Below are 25493 nucleotides of genomic sequence, written 5' to 3' on the forward strand. Positions count from 1 at the left end.
AATTCAAAATATATTTATAGTTCGACGCACCCCTCTGGGATGACATCAGCGACGCGGCTAAAGATTTGGTCCAGCGAATGCTTACAGTGGACCACACGCAAAGAATCAACATCCAAGAGGTGCTCAATCATCGATGGATAAGGGTATGTTGGATTTATTTATGGAATTTGGATGTTATTGTTATTGATCCATATATCAGCGGCGTATAGTATCAAGTAAATTCATATATACAGCATGTTTCAAAAAGGAAGTACTTATTTTCATAGAACTTTTTTAAACTACTTGTAATAGTTCACATTTATTCTTCAGCATATATTTATAAAAAAATGTAATAATAATAAATTGTGTGTGTGTAGAAAAAATATGGTGAATTGATTCCTCAAAATTTACATATATATTTCCACGTTTTAAAATAATAAAAATTCCTACACAGGACCGCGACAAGCAGAACCGCATCCACCTGGCCGGCACGGTGGAGGAGTTGAAGAAGTTCAACAGCCGCCGGCGCCTGCGCGCCGCCACGCTCGGCGCCGCCGCCGCCGACGACGACGACGACGAACACCCCGCGCGCAGCCAGGCGCTGCTCGAGGAGGCCAACGCTGCAGGTCCCACTCCTTACACCATGTCAATGCAGCGGCTGAATCTATACTATTATATAAAGCTGAAGAGTTTGTTTGTTTGTTTGTTTGTTTGTTTGAACGCGCTAATCTCAGGAACTACTGGTCCAAACTGAAAAATTCTTTTTGCGTTGGATAGCCCTATGTTCGTGGAGTGCTATAGGCTATATATCATCACGCTATACCCAATAGGAACGGAGCAGTAATGCCTAATCTCAGGAACTATCGGTCCGAACTGAAAAATTCTTTTTGCGTTGGATAGCCCTTTGTTCGTGGAGTGCTATAGGCTATATATCATCACGCTATACCCAATAGGAGCGGAGCAGTAATGGCAAATCTCAGGAACTACCGGTCCAAATTGAAAAAATATTTTTGCGTTGGATAGCCCTTTGTTTGTGGAGTGCTCTTAGTTATATATCATTACGCTATTACCAATAGGAGCGGAGCAGTAATGAAACATGTTGCAAAAACGGGGACAATTTATTAGTTTTGAGAGCGTCCGTTGCGTGCGCTGCGTAAACGGTTAAAGTTATGCAACAATGATGTATGACGGGATTGTTCCTCTTAAAAAGTTCTAAAAAATATATTATAAAAACAAAGTCCCCCGCTGCATCCGTCTGCCTAAACGTGTTAAACTCAAAAAGTACCCAACGTATTAAGATGAAATTTGGTATGGAGACAGTTTGAGACCCTGGGAAGAACATAGGCTCCCGGGAAACTACTACTTTTATAACGGAAAACTTTAGCCTGAAAAACTTTATAACGCGGGCGGAGCCGCGGGCAAAAGCTAGTTAATAATATAATCATATCAGCCCTGTATTATATACTTGCCCACTGCTGAGCACGGGCCTCCTCTACTACTGAGGGATTAGGCCTTAGTCCACCACGCTGGGCGAGTGCGGATTGGTAGACTTCACACACCTTCGACATTCCTATAGAGAACTTCTCAGGTGTGCAGGTTTCCTCACGATGTTTTCCTTCACCGTTAAAGCGAACAATAAATTCACAAAGAATACACACATGATTTTAGAAAAGGCAGAGGTGTGTGTCCTTGGGATTTGAACCTGCGGACATTCGTCTTGGCCGTCCGTTCCACACTCGACTAGGCTATCGCCGTGGGTGAATTACGTCAGTCAAATTTGCAGGGGCCGTAAGGCAACAGTTACCAAAACATAACCGCTCAGTCGCCCCCCAAGTAGATTGGGCGGTAGTAATAAGGGACTTTCTGCGCGAAAAAAAAGGTCAGACAAATTTGCAGGGTTCTGCATTTGAGTATAAACAGTTATACAGGATGTTGCACAATGATGAAATTTATTGTAATATAAGTTAATCCGTGATTGTGTAACGCTGTTTTATATTTATTAGAATAAAGAACCCGTGTAAATTTGAATCAAAACGCAATTTAAACTATGTGTTGTCGGGCTGTTTAAAATTGCTTAACAAAAATATATTTTATTTCATGCTCATTAAAGTCGCTCAAAGAGCTGCCGGCAGCCGTTTGTCAGTTTATACAGTCAAGGGATTGGCGCAAAATTATAGTTTACTTGTTTCGTAGCACTTTCTATTTTCAAACTTTTTCAGTAGATGGCGCTGAAAGTTATCTTCACAAGCTTTTGATCGCCCTCTAGTGATAAAACATAGAACAAATTCTAAGTGAGAAACGAAAATGTTGTACCAAGTTCTTTACAATAACACCTTATTTAACAGCGCAATAGTTTTTGGGCAAAGCCCTCCCAAATATTGTTACAGAATGCTACAGATGGCGTTGTAGTTGAAAACCTTTACCTGAATATGATTTTTAGATTTTAGATACGCTTTTGGTTATGTTGCTATGCCACTGATTTTAATTGCAGTTCGAGTGTTTAAATTAGGATTGTAATGTTGGAAAATATTGTTACAGCGGTGAATCTCATAGTGGAGTCTTTAGACGACATCTCCGTTCTTCAAGACGGGCCGAGCTTCATGGATCCGGATCTGTTTCACAGCGTCCTTGATGATCTGCAACTTAGAGCTCTCTTAGAGGTAATTACATTTATATTGGTTACGGACGCATTAGATAGAGTTTGTATTTTCTTTTAAGTTGGTTTTTGATTAATTTGGAATATTTTTTTTTAATATGCTTTTACAAATTAACTAGGAAGTATATATTTTCTTAAGTTGTTTAATTTGTTAGGTACCCTTTATTAAGCACACCCTGTACATTATAAAAAAAAAAACGTACCTGTACATTACTTTTCTTATTATTTATTATTATTTGTCTAATATTTTTATTTGGTAAGTATTTGAATCAGGGATTAGTTTTTCAATGGCGAAATTTATAGAAATATTATTAAAGGAAATTGTTGAGTTTGTTTGTAGGTTAGTAGAGGCTAATTTCAGGAATTATTGAACCGATTTAAATAATTCTTTCACTAATAGGAAGCTAGTTTACTTTAGTGTTATATGGGGCATTCCACGTGAAGCGGGCAGGAAAAAAATTCGATGTCTCAGATTTTCGTAATATTAGATTATATTATACCTGTATATGTCCTCGATCCAGGTACAAAATATTTTTAAAGTATAAAGTCTGGTTAGCGAGTTAAAGGACATTGAAGTTTTGACTGGCCGGCTGGTATGAATAACCTGTTGTCAAAAATCAACGTTATCACGTCAGGTGTACGACCGCATAGCGTGCACGGTGGTGGTGTCGTCGGGGCGGGCGCCGGCGGCGGAGGGCCGGCAGCGCTGGCGCGCCGCGCTCGACGCCGCCGCGCGCGCCCGTCCCGCACCAGCGCCCGCGCCCGCCGCCCGCCCCGCACCAGCGCCCGCGCCCGCCGCCCGCCCCGCACCAGTGCCCGCGCCCGCGCCCGCGCCCGCGCCCGCCGCCGGCGCGCTGCAGGACCTGCGCCGGATACTCGCCCTGCCGCATATTAAGGTGCGTCCAGTACTACACACAGTCAACTGTGTACTTATAGATCGAATATCGGGAATAAAGGAGATCTCCAAAAACAGTTTCTTTTTATAAAAAAAAAATAACTTAGAAAATTAATATATATTTGGATGGAACTCTTAACGAGCCTATTGTAATAAATAATTTTATTTTAATAGATGTCCATTTTGAGATTTTTGACAATTTGACTAAAACTCCGCGGTGGCTATCTTCGGTGTTTTAGGAACGGCTCTGGGTTACACTAACAGGAGATACCTAATGTTCACTTTCCTGAGCGTGGGCTCAGGTTTTAAATTGGCATTTAATTTAATTTTTTTTCTAACATGCCATGCATTTGTTTACTTGACAAGGGTCGACTTATACAAATACACCAGAGTTTTGGATGAGCGTTTTAGGCGCATGCAACTCCAATTAAGCACTTAAGCCTCAGTTGCCCTTAGCGACTATGCTGAGTGCAACCCACTATCAGGTTACGAACCTCAGCTCAGGACGGCCACTAGGAGAGGAAAGACATCAACGATTCTAGGAAAATTTATATTGGGTTGTTGATTACAGTGACCTATCGAATATAACCTTACTGGTCTTAAGAAAAAGCTTTAAATTAGCATGGTATAGATAACAGTGAACTATCGACTACTTCAAGCTCCTAGCACACACCACCTGCGTCGAGTCTCGCGCCGCTGTATATTGAAATGAATATAACTCTACTGATATATATGCATGTTAGTATATTATATGATGTGTCCCTCTCAGAAAATTTTACCCTTAGCCACGGATTTCATTGTTTTTTTTTTTGGGTATCGGACCCCGCAGTCAATGCCGGGGGAGATCCGCGAAGGGAATACTGGAATCCCCCGGCTAAGCGACTGCAGGGTCCTGGAGGAAAGTTGGGAGGGGATAGCTGGGAAGGAAGTATGAAGGAAGGACACGGAAACCTCGTAGGATGGGAGGAGTGGGAAGGATAGGAACTGTTCGTTAGCCTTTATATAATAGGCCTCAATGTGAATTGGCACCTATGAGGTATACACGCTTAACTATATGCCTAGGGCTGCGGCATGATGTCCCGCCATGCGGGGCATGGAGATCGAGCGCACAAAAATTGCCATGGGAGAGGGGGGGGGGGGGGTTGACCCATTCCATGTCACATCATGGCTAATTTATGGACTCCATAATAAACAAGTTTCATCATTTCAAGCTTTCTGTTTCATATAATTTATAGGGGCTAATAGTTTTTGTTTAAAATAAAATAATATAAATATACAAATCTACGATATGCATAACTCTATGTCATTTTTATAAAACATAAAGTATATTATATTTTATTCAACTGCGTTAGGGCACAAGCCTTATATTTATTACTATAGATAGCTATAGTAATAAATATAATTACTCAATATTATATGTTATATCGAACGATCAGAATCCAACCACCACTAAACGAAATGGTGCAAATTTTAAATAAAGATTTATGTTATAAAACACCTTCCGATTAAATCGGCGTCAAACATTTTAATATTATAACAAACACTATGTTAAAAACCTTTTTCAAAGTCAGCCTTGAAACTTCTAAAAATATCTTTGTATCGATCTAATATTTACTGGTACTTTGCCCCGAGGTTGCCTTAGACAAAACAAGATCTGAATACGCGATGAGCCCTGTTCAAACGATATTCAATATCGATGTAGTTTGTGGGTACAGGCCGCTGTGACTTGGCACATGAGAAAATAGTTTTGATTTAGATATATTATTCTATCTATGTTGAGATGAGTAATTTGCTCATGTAATGGTGAGTGATTTACTACAGTGGCGGTGTAATGATGAATTTCGAATTTCAAATAACTTTGTGTCAACCTGAGATATTATATGTAAAATGTCTTGGTATAGTATTTTTTTTATCTATATATATAAATGAATCCCTATTTCCCTTGGTCACGCCATCACGCGTGAACGGCTGGACCGACTCCACTATTTTTTGTTGTTGTTGTGTTTGTTATTGTCAGGAGAAGGTTCTTATGAAGGAAAAAAAATAAAAAATTGCGCGGAAAATTAGAAAATTTAAGAAAACTTAACGAAAATATCAATTTTATATAACTGTTAATTGTTTGACATAACTGTAAGCGATTGACAGAATGCGCGCTGCAAATTCATACTTAAGACGGGACAACGTCTGTCGGGTCAGCTAGTAAATATTGACACGAGCAAGTCACTCGCTCAGTAAATAAAAAATCTGGAACAGCAATTTCATTCAGAACTTTAAATTTCAATTTACTGCATGCCATTGCATCACATAAAATCGTATATTGACTAATAAAAACATATTTACATAATGATGGTTGTAAGATGCTTCAATCCCGGATAGCGAGCACCATCCACAAGGTTTAAAACCAGCTATAGTCGCTCACATAAACGTTTGGCGTTTCATGATCAGCCTGTATATATCGGATTTCACACAAGGTGGCCTAATTGTCGACTGGTGAGAGGTAATCATTTTTTCTCAGTCGACACTTTATCTGGACTCTACTCCACTTACCATCATGTGCCAGTGGAAATGGTCCATGTAACCCGATTCCTGCCGACTTCCCTGTAGTAATTTATGTAAAATCTAATTATCATTTAAACGATTTGCAGAACGCATGTATGTATATTATTAGTTTCCCGTACCAAAAATTTCACCCTCCGCCACTGTCAAGTGCAGCCCACTGCACCTGACAGTAACCCAGTACTATGCCCAGCCCGTTAAAAAAGTTCCCACAGAGCGTATTAATGCTCGCAGGTTGTTGTTTAGTTAAAACGTCAAAGCCGTGATACCAATCTGCGTAGACTCCCAGAGAGTACATAGTAAATTCTGTATTTCAATAGGTATAGAGTTCAAAATGTGTCCCTAAATTCTATTTTGCCCCATAAATTTGGCGCAATGCTATTAGAATGTTAAATTTGGACGAGCTATTAAAATATTAACTTAGGACAGCCTATTACAGTAATAACATCAGTAAGTTTTTAGAGAGTCCACAACGGAGGTAGAATCAAACTAAAATCTAGAATGCCATGAATTCCCGCCTGTCTTTTCCCGCAGGGTGCGTGGTTGCCCTATTCTATGCAACCGTTTCTCATGATTTGCATATTTCAATAGGGTCACCATTATATATCACAATGAGGGACAATATTTAACGGGAAGGGTCGAGGGATTTTATTTATTTACAATAAACCGAACAAGTCCGTAACCGTTTCTTTATGGTTTTACTACTGTCGTTACTCTATAGGGGAATATTGAATTGACAAAGACGGTGTAGTATTCTATATTTTATGTATTTTATTTTAAATGAATGTTAATTTTTGATTGTTACATTATTGATTTAGATGTATCCCTGCAAAAAGTTAATATTGGTGGAAAATTTACTCTTAAGTCAGTAGTGTAGCTTGGTAAGAAATCGGTCTGGTGTAAAATACCATCGATGTGTGTAACATGATGGATTAGATGATATGTTAGTTTGCACTGGTTAGTGACCTAAAAGAAGTTACTGGTGAGGGTTCAGAGGGTCCTCTGGCCTTGGTGGCAACTGATTCATTACCCCTAGTCGTACGGTTTCTACACTTCTGTCATAGAACAGAAAATATAGATATAGAAAATAGTCTGAGGAAAATTAGACAGCAGCTATTCTAACAATGCCGCTCTTCTTTAGGCCGTCTGCCTATTATAGGCATATATTTTTTTATCATTAAGAGCCGTGTAATCACATTTCATTAACAATTTTCTGCCTATTACATCTCAAGACCTTCATTAGTCCATACAGTTAGTTGTTACATCAAAAAGGCAATATTATATTGTAGAACCAAAATTATGGCCACACTATGTCAGCGAGGCCAAGACAAAATGGAAGCAAAGTCTAGCCCGCGGCATACATGCTGTGCAGAACAAGTGCCTTGTTTTTACATATATCGTAGTACGTACATACTATTCGTTAAATAAGATATAGATATGTATATGTTAAAGAAGAGAAGGAATATTATTTATCATTAGACGATTCGTTTGTTTGCTAACTCTTTTAAAAAAAATCTTTATTATATGTTGAATTATAATTTACCTACTAAGTCCTGCTTATACATACATCTCAAGATGACATGGAGCGAATTTATATTTTGAATTATAATTTACGCACTCCTAAGTCGTGCTTATAAATCTCATGATGACATAAAGCGAATATATGACCTTATTATTGTAGTGCTGAATCAAACTAGTTTTCAATTATTGGCTTTTCACATTAATACAAGGTTTTGCTCGCGACTCTGCCCGCATGAGTTTTACCGGGTTAAAAGGGGGGGATATAATAACATATTAGATATTTACTATTTCTTTGTGTTCAAGGCGATACGTTTGCAAATACACATTGTCTTACTATAATCTTGTGTCAAAGTTTCGAGTTAACAAATAGTGTACACAACGAAATCAAAACAAATTGAAGCTTGCTTATACACCTGCGTTGGTCGCGAAAAGTTTCGTTTCATGACTAAAGTTTGTCTTTAAATAGTCTTAAAAGAAATTGCGTTTATGGAAGACCAGCTTTGGGTTTGGGATTCGTTTTAACAATCTGTATGATACAATGTAATATTATGTAACATTCTCGTCTTTTTTATAAGATATTATAACTTGTTCCCTGAATCGGAATATCACAGATGGAAAATATAGTTTTCATCTGTATGCAGCAAGCCACGCCGGTTGTCTAATAAAATTATTAAATACAGGGAAATTGTTTTTGATTTTTCTGTGTGGTTGTAGCGAATATTCATCTGTAAGGATGAGGTTTTTAAAATTAAAGAAAGACTTTTTTCTAAGTTCGATTGCACATAAAAATAAAAAATATTTTATATGGAAAAGGACCGTGGGAATCTTTTTGTTTATCTAGTATGAATAAAAAAGAAGAAAGCTTCTTACATAAAAATAATCACAATTTAGTCATCACACAAACACGGAAACATATCGCAAGGAATTTTCATATATTCCACACGGTAGAAACTCTTATGTTATGCGCCAAATTGCTGCATTCAATTCTGCGGTTTCAATTCACACCATTCCTCCATCGGGATATAACTGCAAAATTTCGTCGATATATTTGGACCGTGGCTCCGCGTTGCACGCATGAGGGGACGAATCAAAGTGATCTGAGTGCACAGGGGTGTTGGAAGCGAACTCAGAGCAATAAAAAAACATACCACCGACTTTAGGCACTCTATTGTTGTGTTCGAAATAGCTCTATTTATATGCAATCGATTTTATCGGGAACGGGTTGTTTTGTAATTACATTTGAGTGGAAAAGAATACGTAGGTACTTTAAGGGGTTTTGTTTGTGAACTAATGTATTTTAAATGCAAATAGTTCTATTGAAAGAATAAATTAAGAAGTGAACAGAGTCTAATGGATTTGTATTTCACAATTACTTACTCGCGATAGTGCTCGCGTAAACCCTTTTTCGAAACTAAAACACTCAATGTGCACATTTCAGGGATAAAACGACGAATAACCACACCAGATTAAACTACAGTGTAGCCCACATGTAATGTCCACTAACATCCCTCGACGGTCAGATTTATGCCAATTTACTACACTGGAAGTGCAATTGCTGAACCCGGAATTCAATTCGCTTTAACGAGCCACAATGGCGAAGTCTTCATTGCGTAAGCTACCAGTATATCTTTGAAATAAAATATTTTCCATTTCTGGGTGCGAGTCTCTACTTCTAAGAGCCTCTAGGCGTTAGTTCATTACACTGACATAGTTAAGGTTAGCAAACTACCCATAACTTCGGTATTTTTATAGACATTTTTGGTATGAAGGTTTCTTCATAATGTTTTTCTTTACTGTTAAAGCATGCGATAATTAAACGTACTGTATGTCATAGATGTATGTCTATAAATCAATTAAATATAAACAATACTGTAACTGACTTTAATATATAAAGCGTAACCAAAACACCAGCGGTGATCTAGTTTTTCCCTTTTGTTCGCAAACTGGGTGTTATTAACGAGCGTTGCACTTGTCGTCGAAATAATAATTTATCTCGTCTCTGCGAAACGTCGACCCTCTTTCGTCTAATGAATGGGATTAACTTTGAGAGTTCTTATCTTCTAATGTTCTTACTCGACTTGTTTGTTCTGATGTTGCTTTGGTCATGTAGCCAGGAATTGTGAGAATTAAAACGTGGCAACTTTGTGATCTCGACGCCCTTGAATTTGTCGTGAAGATTGCTGAGATGTCAGTATTCATAGTCTTTGAAAGTCTCTCATGAGAAGAATTTAAGCGTTTGATAAGGATTATAAGTAATAAGAATATTTTTTTCATTACAATTAGCGATACTAAATTCAATGTCTTATTTTTGTATTAATGAGGTTAAGAACCTAATGTTGGCCGATTCTACTTTCCATGTTACAAACGACTTTAATCTCAGTTTTGTTATAATTCAGATTGAAAATATTTTTATTAATTACACAATTTGTCTCTATAGTAACAGATACGGTAAAATTGAAGTTCATTTGATCCAATTTCATAATGTCCAAAATTATTCAAACAATTTTAGAGCTCGGCCAAATGAAGGTAACATTCGTTCGGGTCATCTACGTTTACGACGTTGCCTTTAATGAACGTGACAACAGCAAAAAACACTAAAAACTTACAACCTCACTTTAAATTCTACACAGTTATAAATTTGTCACTTTGTGTGGGAATTTGACGTGGCCACGTTCAAAAATTTCTATTTCTAAGCCCGTGTGCAAACTTGGAATATTACTTTGAATTCGAACGCAGATTTTCATGACCTTTACGTTACTCTAAAGATTTGAATATCTCAGATCGTGCCTTATACTCCTTTAAGAGGTTTAAATACATATGTATTTTGTCTCTTAATCAGATTTTATTGTTTTTTTAAGCAACTTATAGCTATTTGGATGAACTTGGGTTTCAGTTTAGTTCAATACTCAATTCAAAAATAGTGACGTTTACTAGTTAATAATGTAAATAGTAGATAATATTTAGAATATTAACCATTCATTCAAAACTCTTAGTAAGTGATATTATAAAATGCAATTTTTGTAAAAAAGTAGATATTAAAATGAGATTCCATTCCATTATGCAAAGATGGTGTGGTAAAATTCAGCGGAATAGTTTCTCGGAATTTTTAAATTTGAACTTTTAGGCGAAAATTGAATCCGTCGAAGTAGGGCAAAAATCATTTTAATATATTTCTTGGCTGCACTAGTCTTATACGCGCCGTCGAGAAGCGGGCAACACCTATTTTAAAGTGCGCTTAAACAACTTCGTCAGTTTATATACATTTTGTAAACTTTTTATTATTTAGTTTTGTACTTTAATGCTACAATGTTTAAAATTTCCTTTACGTTCGAACTGAAACCCGTTTAAACCCTTTTTTATAGTTACACGGGTAGGTACTCTTTGAACACACGAAATGAAATTTGGAAAAGTCGTTCACATGATGTTGCATAGAAATTACGAGTAGATACCGATAAATGTTAAATCTGTCCATATAAAACATTCTACCTTACCACATGATGTCCAAATGAAATTAATACGAACTGTTTAATATTCAACCAACACTCACCACCTACTAAATTAAGCATAGAATTCGAAACTTTCCCCCGCGGTATTAAATTTAAAACTTGAAGATAAAAAAACTTGGCCGTTTATTTCTCTGAGCTTCAGATAGGGTTCGTTTTTTTCTGCGAAATTAGCGCATAATCCTCACGGTCGAGGCCATTAATCAAACACTAATGACCTGAGGATGTGGTTTTTGAAAGTGCGACGTAAGTGGCCTGACGTCAGCACCCATTTGGGTCCAGTTTTGAGTTGTATGCAGTTCGTGATTTGTTCCTAGTAGTAGTTACGTAATGACATTGATCAGTCTAAACTGAAACGGTTTGCTGACGATTCCGTTGGCAATGAGTTACACGAACTTTCGAACGTGTAATAGTTTTTGGCATCCGCTTTTTATTTTCTACTAATACAAGAATTTCCAATTTATCTATGCGGTACGGGATTTCAAATGATAGATAGCCTTAACACCTCTAAGAAGTTACCGAAAGTTAAGGAATATAAAACTGAAGCAGTTGTAATGAAAAAACTTTATGGTTGGAACTCGCACTATTTTATACTTTGCGTGAGAGGTTTACTGTCCTGTAATTTGTCGCTGTCTTTAGGTATTTCATTTTTATCAATCAAGCGGGAATGCATGAAAAGGTTGACGAAGGTGGAGGAAGCGAGAGAGGTACGCCGGAATCGTGCAAAGTGGCAATCCATAGTCTCTGCTTATACCTATGGGATAGAGGCGTGATACTATGTATATATGTAAAGTTTTATGTATTGCAAGTTCTAAGCAAAATAGGACAGGGTATTCATTACGTACAAACTTACTAGTTCCTGACAAAGTTCAAATGACATAATAGATATGAACTCCTTATCCAACAAATTGATTTGATTTCGTATTGTTTAATATGATCGTGATAATGGAAACTGCCATTTCTCATTTAATTGTTTCCTCGCAAACTAAAATCGAATTTTAATTGGATAGCTAAGATCGGTCATTGTTCAATTGGGAATGAATTGAAACTTTGGAAATGTTATATTCAATTCTACGTTAGAGCATAGCGCTCTGTTAGTTATGACACCTTCGTAGTCAGCAATAATATTCTAACTGAGGATTATAATGTCACTATTGAGATTGCTAAGATCTTGTAACTAGTTTTATCCTTTTTCATTTTGTTGTTTCCGTCCATCACTTTATCAGCTTGGTGCCAGCGTTCTCCTTACTACTCAATCTTAACTTCGTCAGATATTTGGCATCGGCTGCAGTGGGAGCATTGGCTATTACATCTTGTATAATACCCATTATACTATGGACTATCCGCAGGTTCGGCCTCATGCCATGCCGTGGTTGCACTTCATTGTTATATTTTATGTTAATAATAGAAAAAAACAGTTGTTCTAGTTCTCAAATAATATTTCAGGCAAACATCATTAATGTAGCATTGCTTAATTTAGCATGTAAAATAGATGAAGCAAAAGCTTTGTCTACGAATGCGCTCAGTTAGCCTTGATAAATGTTGAGCGCACGACGAAATATGAAGGCAATATCGTAGCTCATAAATCTTGAATTTTGCAGCCAAAAGTCTTTGTACATAGTATGAACATAATGTTTTGATTCCAATTAATGTTGAAGGAAAATATCTGCTGGCAGAAATAATTTTGCATAAAACCTTTGAGTCTTTTGTAATTACTACTGTACCGAGTATCTGCATTGAACGTCGCTAAAATAAGACGATTATTAGTGCAATCAGTTGAATGTTAAAACTGACGCTATAACAAAAACGACTCATTTATTTTTTTAATAAAACAGTTTCACTCATTGTGTATTTCTACGATATTTTATTAACTGAAGACTTTTTATAAAAATATAGTTGTATGTCATGATTGTGTTGAATGAATTTGTAATTTATTGTACAATGATTTATAATTAGTCCCTGTACAAGTTTAGTATTACAAACTAACTGAACGCGAAGTAACTCCTAAGGAGGGTGGACATTAAGCCTGCGGACAATCGCAAAACCAATAAACCGCAACTTTACTAGGTCATGGAAACGGTTGTATTAAGGTCGGCGAATGACCTCACATAGTACGATAAAAGGTAATACGATGAGCATGCATAAATCCCATTTCCAAATAGAAACCGACATTTTATTTACCCAAAAATATCAACGCATTCTTCTTTGTCAGATACAACTCGATCGCAAACAAAATCTAGATTCAATTGAATAGTGCTTTTGCTTGTTATTTAAGTGCAAGTGGATGGACTCCTCTTGTTAGACTTAATTCAGTATAAAGCGTGCAAGCTTCGCTAATTTACTAAATGAGACTACCACTTTCAGTGATGCAATCAGAAAATTCAATCTTGTTTAAACCACATGATGAATAACTTATTTCCACGTTTGAATAAAACACGACGTCAGTCCCGGGAGATCACACGCGTTTTATCAGAGAAGAAGCGAGGACATATTAATATAGGAGTATTGTTCAGACTAAACATTAACTAGATTCCCCATGATAGATGCTCTGTGAGACACACGAGGCTTCTAACTGGATTAGCGTTGATTAACCGAACATTGTTAACTGGGTCGCGGAGAATTCAATTTTTAACTCCACTATCTACACGAGGAAGCGGCTAATGGAGTTGGTTTCGCGCAATTTCGTGTCTGTTCCAATTTGTATTATATGTATTGAGGTATAGGTGTCATAATGTGTTACATCACGCGTTGCTGTGTTATCACGTAGGCGAGACAAAAGGTACAGTCGCTTGTCGATTTAATTTTCAGTAGTCTGTTGATTCTATTGAAGCATTGTCTTCTTGTGAGCTTTGTTCGAGATTAGTATTTAGGACAAGAGAATACGTTTCGTGTGTGGTATGACTTTCAATTTTTTGGTTTCATTTGCAGCTTAAGTAGTCTTAGAGTACAGAGAACAAAAATATTTTTAAGATAACGTGATTTCCGTTAAATGTATTACTAAATATTCACATTAATTAAATTTACATGATCAATTTACGAATCGTCAAAACACAAACTATATAAATGCAAAATATTTTTCACCACTAGCTGTGCCGGTTAAGAATTTACATAAATTTAAAATTTACCTTTTCGAAATCGTTACGTGACGAAAACAGGAAGCCTGTGAGATTTGAAATGCAGAAGTTTCATGCTTGTTAGTCGAATTCACTTGTTACGCTCCCGCTTTCGCTAACTGCGTACATTGAGGATTTTATTTTTATCTAATTATTAAAGTGGAACATTTTTTTGATTAGGGATGTTGTTTTGCGAGCCCAATTATTTTTTCTTTATTCGAAACGTTAATTTTATGTTAGTGTATTTGAATTTAGATCATGGCGCTTTAGGGTTATTATATTTGAGTAATTTTATGGGATTTTATAAATAGTTGAAAACTCAAACAACTTATGCAGTGTAGTAATTATACGGCCAGGAAATCGAAATTTGTTCATACAAATATCATTATTTCAATTTAATAATTATGCACGAGTTGCTTAGAATTCGAATTTATGATATCTTCCAAATACACTTTGCCATTCTATTCCATGACACGGCATAAACTTCTTTACTTAAATAAGTACCGTGTTATACAACAGCACTAATACGACAACCTACTCAGCGAATACAGAAGCTTGCTTATTTATGTCAAACTAAACTCCTTAAGACTCACAAAATCGTAGTACGAAATATTTAAGCAAATATTACGCCTTGCTGGAGTTGGTGAAATCATAATTCCTGACGATGAAACTGCGCGCTGTTCGCGACACTGAAAGTTTCATCCTCACGTTGTAGAGGAAAATAAAACTATGCTCATAATATCTGCGCACTTAAATGTGTCTTTTTTTTCAACTAAGAACCAATATACAAAGGTACAAATTGATTTCCTTTTGGTTCATAAAAGCTTGGTATAGTTGGATGGCCGTTGTGTTTTAATTGATCGGTATCTAAGAAATCACTATTAAATGCTTATTAGCTCTCTTTTCTTTACTTAATAAAATTACAGTTTAAATCGATGCCTTTAAGAGCATGATATCCTATAAAATACGTAGGTACTTAGCAATGCGCAAGGATTAAGAAAAGTCGTCTCCTGTGGCGTAAAATCAGATTAAGTATCTACCTAACTAAACTAGTATGGTAATACAATTTTAAAATGTTCCTAACAAACATTTTAACGCAACTACGTCCCAAAAGTATCAGAAAGTTGAACGAACAACACACTTCTGAATATTCAACCGTGTAAAACTCTTCATACTAATCCAACTGCGCCTCATTGTGCGAACGATGAATACACATTTATGGCGAACTAATTACGGCATATTATAGTGGTACGGCGGCAGATAATACAAAAATGGGTGACCCATCGTTATTCTCACTGTACGTAGTTTACCAAGTCCGAGATATCACTTCAGCCACAGCTGGGCTTTGCCACGCACAAATTTGTTTTTACTATACAAGCTGATAGACAGCCAGGCGGGTCATCTGACTTAAATCGAGCTTCGCTATTGGCCTTAACGGATAGAATGGCCGTTAGAGAAGAAAAGGTGTGAGAAGAGTATTTGTCAAACGTCAACATACGAAAGCAAAAGCTAGCTATTTCTTCGCATTTGGTTTCTGGGAGACAGTGCTACTAACCTAGTCGTGTCAGATTTTTTATAGAGGCAAAGCAATCTCACTGCAACTAATGGTAAGTGGAGTTGGGTTAAGATAGAGTGTTGATTGATGAGGGATGATAACCCCTCGGCAGTCAATACAATGGCCTGTTGGAACTGAATATATATAGACGAATCTCCGAACACGACACCTTTATGTTGTCCACCTGGCGGATTTACGCCTTGCGCACGTGGTCTCTATCCGGGCTATACAGATATCCTAATCACTAGGCTATCCGGGCGCTCAATTGATACTGTAGACAAATAAGTTTTCAATAAGCTGTAGCACTGTTGAAATTATTCATTAACCAGCAAAACTATAATATCAACAGGATTGGAGACATGTATGACATCGAGCATGTGTCCAATTACGATAATGATTAATTATCTAAACTAGTGTCCACGTCGATTGTACGGAAACAATGACGCGGCTGATCGATGGCGTTTGTTATATGGAAATGGTGACGTCATTATTGCTGTTATCATTTGGGGTAGTGTACACGTCTAATCAGGTCTTGGCGTGTCACGTAATAAATAAAAAATGGGGCAAATGAATATTATTTCTTGAATCCCGTAGCTCGTGAAACTGTTAACTGTTTTACCAAAGATGAATTTCAAATTACCTTTCAAATAATTTAACAAAACAATAAAAATACAATTAGGTATTCGGAATAGCAATGTATTAATCATAAGAATTTTTAAATTATAATTATCTTTTATAGTCGAGATTATCTTCGACCATATTAATATGGAATCTTTTTTCCTTCCAATTTTTTTACGTTGTCGTCATTTTCAAGTTGCTTCCGAGTCTCCTTTCACCGTTTGAAAATGATATGTTTTGCCATAAAAATAGCAACAAGGCATCAGGGGCATCATAAAGTAACGTAAAATTCCCCGACAAGACTTGCAGTATCCTCATTTACTACACGTTTTGTGTACAATTTACGCACATCAGCAATGTGATCACGTTCCAATGGTATTCGGGCTGTCGAAACATCTTGTCTTTTTGCCAACGCACGATCGAACCCCCGCAATAAGGGTCGACCGAACCGAACAAAAATTACGAGTTTCAGCAGGTCTATTGCATTTGAGGAAAAGTACAGCGGCTTAGTTAATTTTACAAAATATGTGTTGGTGGCAGGATGTTTGTGTTCGCTTGGATAGCGACCGCCATATCCAAGGCGTAAAACCCGCCATAATGGTCCCCGTAAGTGTGTCGTGTTCCGGGACCAGTTCGTGTATCCGGTTTCAAGCAGGCCGGCATAATATGTCAACTGGCGAGGAATTATCGTCTCTCGTTAGTCGACACCCTATCCCCCATTTTACTTATCATCGGGTACAACAGGGTCCTCTTACTGTGCCCATGTCTTTTACGAGGTTTTATGTTGATTTCACTAAGTCTGTATGGGATTAGGTTTTATTTTGTTTTATTCGTATTAAGCCTCCAGGGTAGATCAGATAATAAGCTGGCCGTGTAACTAGATATTTTTTGCCATTTATATGTGTTGTGGGTTTTAATTCTTTTGTAATTCTCAGACTTATATATCAGAATATTGCGAATATATCAGTATTTGTTTATTAAAAACGAACAAACAACATTTCACGATCATCTTATTACATCAAAGGAACAAAGTTTTGAACTCGAATCGAGTGCGAATAAAGTAGTTCTACACAAAGGGTACGAATAAAAGATCCCGTTGTTCGGACAGAACGTCCCGAAATATTGAGCATTATCATAAACCAGGATCCCACTTGTCAATATAACATTATTAGCTTATATCAGAGTCCGGACTCCTTTGACACGGGCTTACGGGCGCGTACCAAATATAAGCCTCCGATATTGATTCTTTAATAGGACATCGTGTTCTATCCATCCACCCGTTACGTTATTAGTTATTTACTGTATAAATTGACTTTATCAACCCTTATATCTCGTACATTATGCAATTTTATGGCATGTATTAATATTAAAATTGTAGTTAGAATAAAGGTATTAATGGTAAAAATAATAGCAGGTTCTTTGTTTTGAATTTTGGAGTTATGAGAAGCGCAATAAGATGTATAAGTGTTGCACAGTAACCTCTTTTGTTAGTAAAGAGGCTCGTGTCTATAAGTGAGCACGTTAATGCTGCAGGATTTATTATAATAGTTATTAAAAAGCATAAAGGCATCGATATACTTATATGTACTACGTACTAGGGTTGACGTTCACTGTGTCCAACTGAATTGAACTGCAATCCATACATCATCCATTGATTTAGTATGGTGTTAATATTGACAGCTAGTGGTTTTGTATGGAGTAACGCTCATAATACTAGAGTCTAATAATTGTTTGGATGTGAATAAACAATATTAGCCAAATACGACGTGACGTTTTGGCAGCCATTTTAGTTAAGATTTTGAACAAATAGTTTATATGGACGTTCGTGTTTATAGTATATACATCAATGCATAGGTATAGGTAAATAATATATTATGCGATTCCATTGCAAATCACATAGTGTACATATTTGTACATTGCTGAGTTACTAGTCGGATTACATGTAAGTCATAATTTCCGGTCCTAAGACTTAAAAAAAAGGTTTATTGACTGAAAATAATTCACTAGACATGCACACCAGTTTCATGTCTTAGAGTATATAAGATTAATCATATACAATACAAATCATATACAGTATACTAGATTAATCAGGGGATCTGTTTAAGGAGGGTATTCAGTATTAAATTCTCGTCCCAAATATCTATAAAATATATGTAATTTTATATGGGAATTTTAACGCCTATCTTTTCAAGGCAGGTTTAAAGTGTGAAGGGAAAACGGATTATACTTAAAGGTTTCATTCATATGTTAGGTCCGATAAGATGGATCAAACAAGTAGCTAGCACTATGGTACCCACACGTGGGAAGATATTTTACTTTTTTATAATCATCACGTACCCTTTTCCTTTGTTTATTTTTACTAGTTGTAGTTTTATTGGGTCCCTCCACTAAATACATACTATATAAACACGACTAACGTCTGTATTATCAGTGTTTTGAATATGATAAATTTTACACGTATTGTTTTAGAATGTCGTATTGTAATAAAGAAGATTTTTCCTTGCGTTTCTTGCTACGAAATGATCTATTAAATCTCAGCGCAAACTCCTTCATCTACTGAACTGTTATATTTACGAAGGAGCGAACTCTCGCTTAATACACTCCAACGGTCACAGTTTTTAATTTTGTTATTTTATTTTGAGTAATGTTGGTCGGAACAGTTGGACCATCTTGGGAAGATTCATTATGCGGTAGTTGGTTTTATTTAAAACCTCTTTTCATTAGATACTAGATAAAGTAGTCATTGTATCAGTTTGCTTACCTTATTTTATCTTACCTTATTTTTAACAGGGCGTTCGCATTGTAAGCTCCATTGCTTTATAAATAAACAGTAGCAAAACCTCCAAATACTGTTGGGTTGTTACTAGTTGCTTTGCATATCGGTTGCGAGCGATAAGTTTCTCACATATCGCCAGTTGTAATGGGGGATTTATGAACACGAGTCGATTCACAACGGCGCTAGTTGCCAACCAAATTGCCTCACAGAGTCGCGCATACTATTCACAGGTCATCGATATCATGCGACTGCTTCAGTAGGCATTTGTTTGCAAATACTTTGGTTCATCCGACGAGCAATCGTCTGCATTTGATAATTTTACGGTCGATATAGGCGCGTAGCTACGCGTTGGGGGCCAGTTACTATATATCAAAAGTCGGTGGTTATACAACTTTTAGGGTTACGATTTGCGTTTAATTTTTAGCTGACAGATTTAGTGTTGCCTCTGGTATGGCGTAGGAAATAGACCCTCGTAATTATTATAACATTACTTTAAAAAATTAAATTTTGTTCATTACTTCGTCGCAATGCATTTTGATGATTAAAATACGTGGATGCATTCTAACCATCAACATAATTTTGCCGATTTAAAATCAATCATTGTGTTAAGAAGATAAGGTTTCCTTTTACAGAATACATTAAGATTTTATATACGTATAGATGTTTCCGAATGATTTAAACGGAACTTCCACATCATTACCTTTCTAGTTTTCCGTTAATGTTCGTCTATCATTGGAACTAACTGAGTGATTTTATAGACGTTTATAGCTGTTCGCTATTTCTAAATAACTGCGCCCTTGCTATTCAGTCTTCATGGAAGCCACGAGATTCTATTGTGACATCAAACCCCGTGACAATGAAGGCTGCAAAGTCTTCGTAACGTTGGGAGAAAATAATAATATAAAAACAGGGGTAAATCTAGAGAAATAGTTTTATTTCAATGTGTAACAATGCCATAAACATAAATCATTGTGACATTAGGTTCACTGAGCAAAATATATTGGAAACCCAATTTCTAAAATGGAGCCAATGTTGAATAGAATGCACCCACATTACTCGATTCATGTATCAAATAGAATAATACTGTTATATTGCCCATAAATTAAAACAACAGTTCAGTACTGCAATGCCTATAAAAATATGTGCATTAAAAAAAAATAGTATCCACTACGACTCCAAGCGAGCTTTCTTTGCCGCGTGAAAAGCAGCTTTCGCTCCAAAGCGCTGTGAAGTATCCAGAACGTGTTGGTACTGGAAAATATTGCACCATATAAAAGGTGTACAAAAAACGAAATGCAACATTGGGTTGGCGGACTATTTTCCATGCACTTTTGTGCTATATGGTTTTTTGTGAGAAATTATTTTACACGCCGCTTTGTTTTTATATACGACAAACTTAGCCTTTGCTGTGAGTCCTGAAGGATTTGAGTTTTGTAGCAGCTTGTATATAGCCGACCCCTAAGGATGTTGCCTTGGTGTTTGTAACTAAGTTTGGGAAGAAAACATGAGGTAGAGAAAAACAATCCCCATATTATTAGTTCCTGCCATCTGGGGTATTTTTGTCCAAGTATTTTTTGAGCAATAGTTTTGTCTTGTTTTAAAAGTGTTATAAACTTTACAGTTGTTTTTCGTGTATTTTAAATAACATATACGGTATGATGTTAATTATACTGTATTTGTTTTTGAGTTTGAAATTTATGTCAGTTTTTACGGAAATAATAATCCGCTCTCTGTTCTGTACTTAAACCAAGACTCCTTTTTAAAATTCACAATATTTTTATAATGACTTAAAACTCTATTAAAATGTAACAGGAAAATAATTTTTATAAAATATGAAAATCGACTGCAGAATAATCAACTCTTCGTTTAGCGATGAATTGTGAAATTATTTCATACTTTTTCTCGTCCAATTTTTGTTTTTGTTTAATGGGAATATACTCTTTTATTTTGCAAATACGATTGAAATAAAATTCGTACCTCATTTTATTTAACAACTATATATATTAAATTACTATTTTCAACATCGTAATGGGTTATTTATAAGTTAATTCCTTATTGTATTTTATACTTACTGCTTTATATTTTTTTCAGGTAAGTGAACTGGCTTCAATAAAGTAAGTACTTAAGTCACTTCTTTCTTTAACGGGTTGATAATAGCCGCGGTGGGTCGTTAAAATTGAAATTATTTCAACGATATTCGACAAACTGGTGACGTTTTTGTTCTCGGTTATTTTACGAATAATGGTTATGTTTATATATTTACAATAATAATTTTATATATAAATATATTTCCGAGTTAATTTGATTTCTTTAAAGAACATTTAAATTAAACTATTTTACGAATTTTAAACGTCTAACATTCGCGTAAACTTAAGAAATCGTTATCCTTTAAAGAAATTTATTTTGTAAATAACCTAGATATCCTCATTATAATTCGCTTTGAAGAAACATATTGTATTAAAATCATCCGCAAGGAACAAATCTCAATGTCGCAGTGTGAACACTTTAGATTAACACAACCGCAAATTGTTGAATACCATTCTCGTGATTCCAGTTAACTTGCACTTTATTTTGTTGAGATATTTAGCGAGCTGGACTGTGGAAACTGAACATTAAGGTTTGCTAAATGCGCTCTCCACTCTAGAACTCGTTATTCTGTCGCTTCCCGGTCCCGCGACAGATGTGACAAATCCAACCTTATTTATCCATCTACATTTCTGCAGTTTCCTGCCGGAGACAACTGACTGTTTATTAAATTAAACAGAACGAACTGTTTCGCCTATAAATGATATCGGCGCGCTCGTTTCTGCAGAAAAAAATAACTATGACCGTTCGAGTGTGGTTCGTCGACCTACATTTTTATTGAAACAAATCAGTGAATACATCACTGACGCGGTTGGTAATGATTAATATTAATATTTATGAGATCATAACGAATGAGATTAGCCTGATTGAGCGGAGGGTGATATTAAAGCAATCATTTAAGACGCCCATTTATTGCGTCGTTAATGTGTTTAGAGTAAATAGATTGAAAATCTCATTCCGTTGTTGTTAGGCGTCCTGAATTTGATACGCGTTACGGTTATTGCTTTTAATTCCTTGTATTATTTTCACGAGATTATGATAATTTTATTGTGGGGTATCAGGTTTTACATTTAATTTATAATAATTGGAAGAGTTGATTCGTTTATTTGTGTTATGATATTGGGCTGGAATGCAAAACAAGCAATCAGATGGTTACATATTGTATTTAATTTTTTGCGAGTAGTATTTTACTAAGATGCAAATAACGATTACTTTGACGTTCACTGATATCCTATGGTTTGGAATAACCTAAAATTATAAAAGATAACCTAGAATGAATATGTTTTTATGAACATACACTGGCAAATCCTTGATGATAGAAATGTTCATACCGCGTAAATATGACACGCTTCCCAACGAAACTATTCAAAGGTTTCGGAATAGTATTTATTGCTCCTCTGTTGATAGTACTAAGGTAAAATATATGTACTATGTTTCATATAGAACAAATATGTACGTTCCTGTTCAAGCAGTAACTTAACCTTCTTTCCAAACAGCCTTATTCTTTACGTACATACTCGTATACTTCGGTTATTGTTATTTGCACTCAACAGTTTCCGTATACAGCACAAACTTCAAGGGTTGTTACTTCCACGGTAAGTATGTTTGCCGTAGCGCCCAATACGTATGTTCATACAAGAAAAAAAAATTATCGTCTCCACACACACACATAAAAGTTTGCGCTCGCGAGACGACCCGAAGCCCGGGGCGGTCGCAATTCAAGCTGTATAAACAGCGCGGCTTCCATTCACTGAACTCGGTTGTGGGCATATATCGATATCGTGGTGTACTATATCCTTGTATGACTCCTTTGTTTCACGACACTTATTGTTCACAGGCTTCCTTTGGCCACCCGATGCATGGAATCCATTTCGTGTTTTTTGGCTGTTGTGTTTTAGTATCGCCTTTGTCTTTTTTCGTTTGTCGTTGGCTCTCTAGATCCTTTTTAATGTTGATTTTAATGCAGACCCTTTAATGAATTTGATTTATCGAATTATTTAGTGATGTGTATTGTTCAGGTCATATAACAGCTTTATTGAACTCGTAATGTAAAGGATACGTATAGCGCCATAACGTAAAATATGCCGGGGAAGTTATTACATCCGTATATTTCTCTTGACGTGAATATATGAAAACTTCAAGATGATTCTAAATTTTTGTTAATGATCCATATGCTTATCGTGTCTCTTTTTTATTTTTCAACATTATTAAACTTTAGTTGCATAAAAAAAGACCAATATTTTTTTATCAGCACATCATAATACTCCACTTAAGCAACAAAGAAAATCTAAAGATAAATTCACCGTTTGACTTAGTTGATTTGTTCCCCACAAACCGCTAATGTGAACGCCGTGCAATCTATCGACATGTGCACTTCCCCTCGCCCTTATTAACCCTATAAGGTGGTGTGTTACCGCTGGCCCCGTTTCCACACGTGAAAGCGAAAGTCGACGCTGCGCCGTGCCCACGTCAGAAATGCGGTTAGTGACGCGCTCCGAGATTGGCTTCTTGATCGTACCGCTCGATCATAATGATTACGCTTTGATGTTGCTCCCCGCTGCGGTGGATTATTACGTGTTTTATGGTTTTATTTTGTTATATGTTGCAATTGGGTATCGTTATTGATGCTAGATTGCATATGTAATAAATAGGGTACATCTAGGAAGCAATATAAAAGTACCTTAATGTAGCACTCGTTCACAATAACTTTCTTCATTGAAAAAGCTAGTGATTATGAATATACACATGAAATTACACATTCCTATTTTAATTTCTAAGTCAAAAGATCTTGCCTTGACATGGAATTCTAAGGGTCGTATTAATAAATTAATCTCACTTTTAAGTGGGATCTTAAGTATTGAATTATTTAATAAACAAAACTTGACCTGTCTTTTGAACGACTGTTGAAAACTGTGTCGGCGCTATTTATTTTACAAAACTTAGCTATCCGTCTAAATATTCTGTAACTTAAGATACTTGAGGTGGTGTTTATATTTATTTATAAAATGGCTATGATCTTAAGATGCTGACTTTAATTTGATAGTGTCTTAGATATCGCACTTCCGAGCGAAACTGAGTTGCATCTATTAATACAATGCTATATTCATCTCAATCAAAAATATTTTGGAAAATGTCAAGATTACACAAAGACCTTTCCTTAGTTGTTATATTAAAGTATGAGTGTTTACTTGTTATATTCAGAACCGATTCTCTAATTTTACCAGTACAAAGTTTCACTGTTCTTGTATGACAAGGGCTGTATTGTATTTGAATGTGATTACACTTATTTCAAATAATATATTATCAGGAACTCGGAACAGTTATAGACCAATGTAGGATGTGTTCTGTGATTTGTAACAAATATATTTCGGTTGCATGTTCCATACGTACATTACCAAACGTACGCTTTTGTCGCTTCCATTTATTACTGAACTCCGATTGGAACGGTTTTGTGTAGAACCCAGATTGATTATTGATATTCAACGGGCTAATGAATGCACCATGTTAAGCATTGAATTTTGGAGTGATGGTATTGGAGGCTTAGTTTAAATGAACGCATCGATGATTTACGAGGTCATAATTCGATAGAGATTTGGAAATTAATATCGAATATATTCTGTGTTGGTTATCTGGGTGGTTGAGCTTAGTGGTAATGTCTATTTCTCTCGCAAAGCAGCAATTTGCGTGCTCTATTGTGTATTGGTATCAAGGCCATTGTAGCCAATATAATAAATAAACACTGTACCATTTTATAATAGATTAATATCTTATTGTGTCTTAGTATGTAAAGCGCTGTGCAGTCATAGTCAGTCAATCGAACTCTCTGGGTGAAGTCGTCACTGTTGTATGAACAGTAGTGACGCTTACCATCAAGCGGGCTGTTTGCTCGTCACTTCATGCAATTGTATAAAAAGCCTTTAAAGTCCCTTTAGCTTACAGTCACCCAAATTTATTATAATTATTGTCAAGTCTATTATTCACGTATTCCATTGCCCGTTCAAAATTGATTGCATAAAATTTCCGACATCTTCGAATTCATGCATATTTATATTCATTATGATAAGTGTAAACTATCTGGTGTCCAAAAAATATTTTTCACGAATGAAAAACTGAATAATTTATGAATACTACATATTCGAATACATGAATAATCTCTCGCTACTGAAAACATAATACACTTATTGATGGCGGAAGCTAAAAAGATACAAAACTTTTATTAATTACGCAGTGAAATTT

At 36.0% G+C, this 25493-nt stretch overlaps 1 protein-coding gene across 3 annotated transcripts in view; it reads left to right on the forward strand.

Moving 5' to 3' along the window:
- LOC115448575 (peripheral plasma membrane protein CASK) overlaps positions 1-25493 on the forward strand; it is a 274370-nt gene that overhangs the window by 9332 nt on the left and 239545 nt on the right. For all 3 annotated transcript variants that reach the window (XM_037440908.1, XM_037440909.1, XM_037440910.1), the window contains exons 8-11: positions 21-143; positions 434-605; positions 2518-2639; positions 3271-3531. In XM_037440908.1, coding sequence (XP_037296805.1) covers positions 21-143; positions 434-605; positions 2518-2639; positions 3271-3531 — 678 coding nt within the window. The remainder of the gene's footprint in view (positions 1-20; positions 144-433; positions 606-2517; positions 2640-3270; positions 3532-25493) is intronic.

Source organism: Manduca sexta, chromosome 21 (assembly GCF_014839805.1).
Source record: "Manduca sexta isolate Smith_Timp_Sample1 chromosome 21, JHU_Msex_v1.0, whole genome shotgun sequence".
Taxonomy (NCBI): domain Eukaryota; kingdom Metazoa; phylum Arthropoda; class Insecta; order Lepidoptera; family Sphingidae; genus Manduca; species Manduca sexta.